Source organism: Glycine soja, chromosome 1, assembly GCF_004193775.1.
Source record: "Glycine soja cultivar W05 chromosome 1, ASM419377v2, whole genome shotgun sequence".
Classification (NCBI taxonomy): Eukaryota; Viridiplantae; Streptophyta; class Magnoliopsida; order Fabales; family Fabaceae; genus Glycine; species Glycine soja.
In genome coordinates, this window is record NC_041002.1 from 7,901,834 (window position 1) to 7,903,603 (window position 1,770).

General features: G+C 35.3%; 1 protein-coding gene across 1 annotated transcript; it reads right to left on the reverse strand.

Annotated features, from left to right (window-relative positions):
• Positions 1-574: 574 nt before the first annotated feature.
• Positions 575-1,108, reverse strand: LOC114371921 (transcription factor SRM1-like). The gene is made up of 2 exons (XM_028329606.1): positions 723-1,108; positions 575-647 (listed from the first exon to the last, which is right to left on the reverse strand). The coding sequence occupies exons 1-2, from the start codon at positions 1,106-1,108 to the stop codon at positions 575-577; spliced, it is 459 nt and encodes a 152-aa protein (XP_028185407.1).
• Between the last annotated feature and the right edge of the window lie 662 nt (positions 1,109-1,770).

The window sequence follows — 1,770 nt, forward strand, 5'->3', positions numbered from 1 at the left end:
TAAGTTGATATGGCGAAGTGAACAGTCGTCTCCTAAGAAATCAGATCAGAAGCCTCAGCCATTTGCTCGAGGTAAGCATTAATGCCCATTATAGTGCTTCCCTTTTAATCAATGGTCAAGTAGCATTAGACTGGACTTTTGCATCAATAGAGGATAGAACTTTTTGACTAATACATGTATATTTACTAGTACCCATATAATGGTTCCCTCTCAGACTAGTTCTGTCTGATTCTAGAACCATTCCTATGGTACTCATACTGCTGTATTATAGTACCTCTGGTACTCCTTTCCATATTTATAAAATATTATCTTTGCTGATAAAAAAATAAATAAGTACACAGGCTCCTGCAGATATTTGTGTATAATAGGGATGATGATCAAACCTAGTAAAAGGAAAAGAAAATTATATATTATCTTGCTAAATAGGACTGTTTTAAACAATAGAAAAGTGATGCTATGATATTTTAACTATAGGCTTAATTATGTTTTTAGTCCCTCAAATTCAAAAAATGTTCATTTTAAGTCCCTCAGCTCAAATAAAACTTAGCATTTTTTACAATTTAACTTTTGGAAATCATGAAGCATGAACAAAAGAGGTAACAAGTAAGCTTCCTGTCAGAATTGCCTCTTCCACAGTACAATCGAACCTGCCTTGTGCTGTTCACAATGACATATACTAGAATATATATGTTTTCTAAATATTGAAGCAAAGATAAACTAACCTGTGTTCATCCTCTGTCCATGCAATACCCTTTCGCCGTTCCTGATCTGATCTTGAAGCCTTAGTTCCATGATTAGATTCATTGTTACTATTCCAAGAGTGGCCTCCCTTCTTGCCAGCTCCTTCATCACTAGCATGGCTTATTGATCCCTCTGGAGAAGAATTATAAGATGCTAAAGGCACACAACCAGATTCAATCTGGTTAACATCTTCAACCAAGAGCTCATAGTGGTGTTTAATCTCTTCCAAGGTTTTCCTCGGTACATCAGCCATAATCTTCTCCCATCGGTCTGAAGCATCCTCAAGATGAATTGCCAAGGCATTTTCAAATGCTTTATCCTGTTCTTTGCTCCACTCAGAGCTACTACCAACTTCATCCATAGTCATAAACAAACAAAGTAGAAAAAATGAGAAGACTATAATGCATAACAAGAGCATTCAAATTGCTATATTCCATACTTTAAAAAAATCCAAATTATCCATAGCTCTACTGATAAGAACAGTTTTAAGTGCATAGGACCACAAAAATATGTCTTTCCACCACCACAACTACAACCTATAACTGCAGTAAACGTCACTTTCACTGAACACATTCAACACCCTCATACTTTGTTTTCTATTCTTGCTACATCAGTCAAAAATCAAAGCCATCAACCCTGAAGACTAACAGCAATAAACAAGGGCTCAAGGCCCAACCTGCATCACTAAGACTTTTAAGATTAAAATTTCAGAAAGACAAGAATGTAATTAAAATGTTATAGTGATAACCATAGAAGAGATTGTTGCAAAACATGTCCAATCTCAATAGTTTGATCAAAACCCTAGTTAGAAACTCAGTTCAACATACCTCATAATAGTAAAATCTACTGTAGACTCCCTTCAGTTGATGTATTTCTAATTTACACCTTTTTTTTTTATCAGAGTGATTAGTAAGTAATTCCCTGAACAACATGTAAAGCCAAAGCTACAACCAGAAACCACTCCCAGGCTTCTGACACTGTAACTAACCAACATAAGTTTGTCTTTCACACCATTTAACAGATTCAATT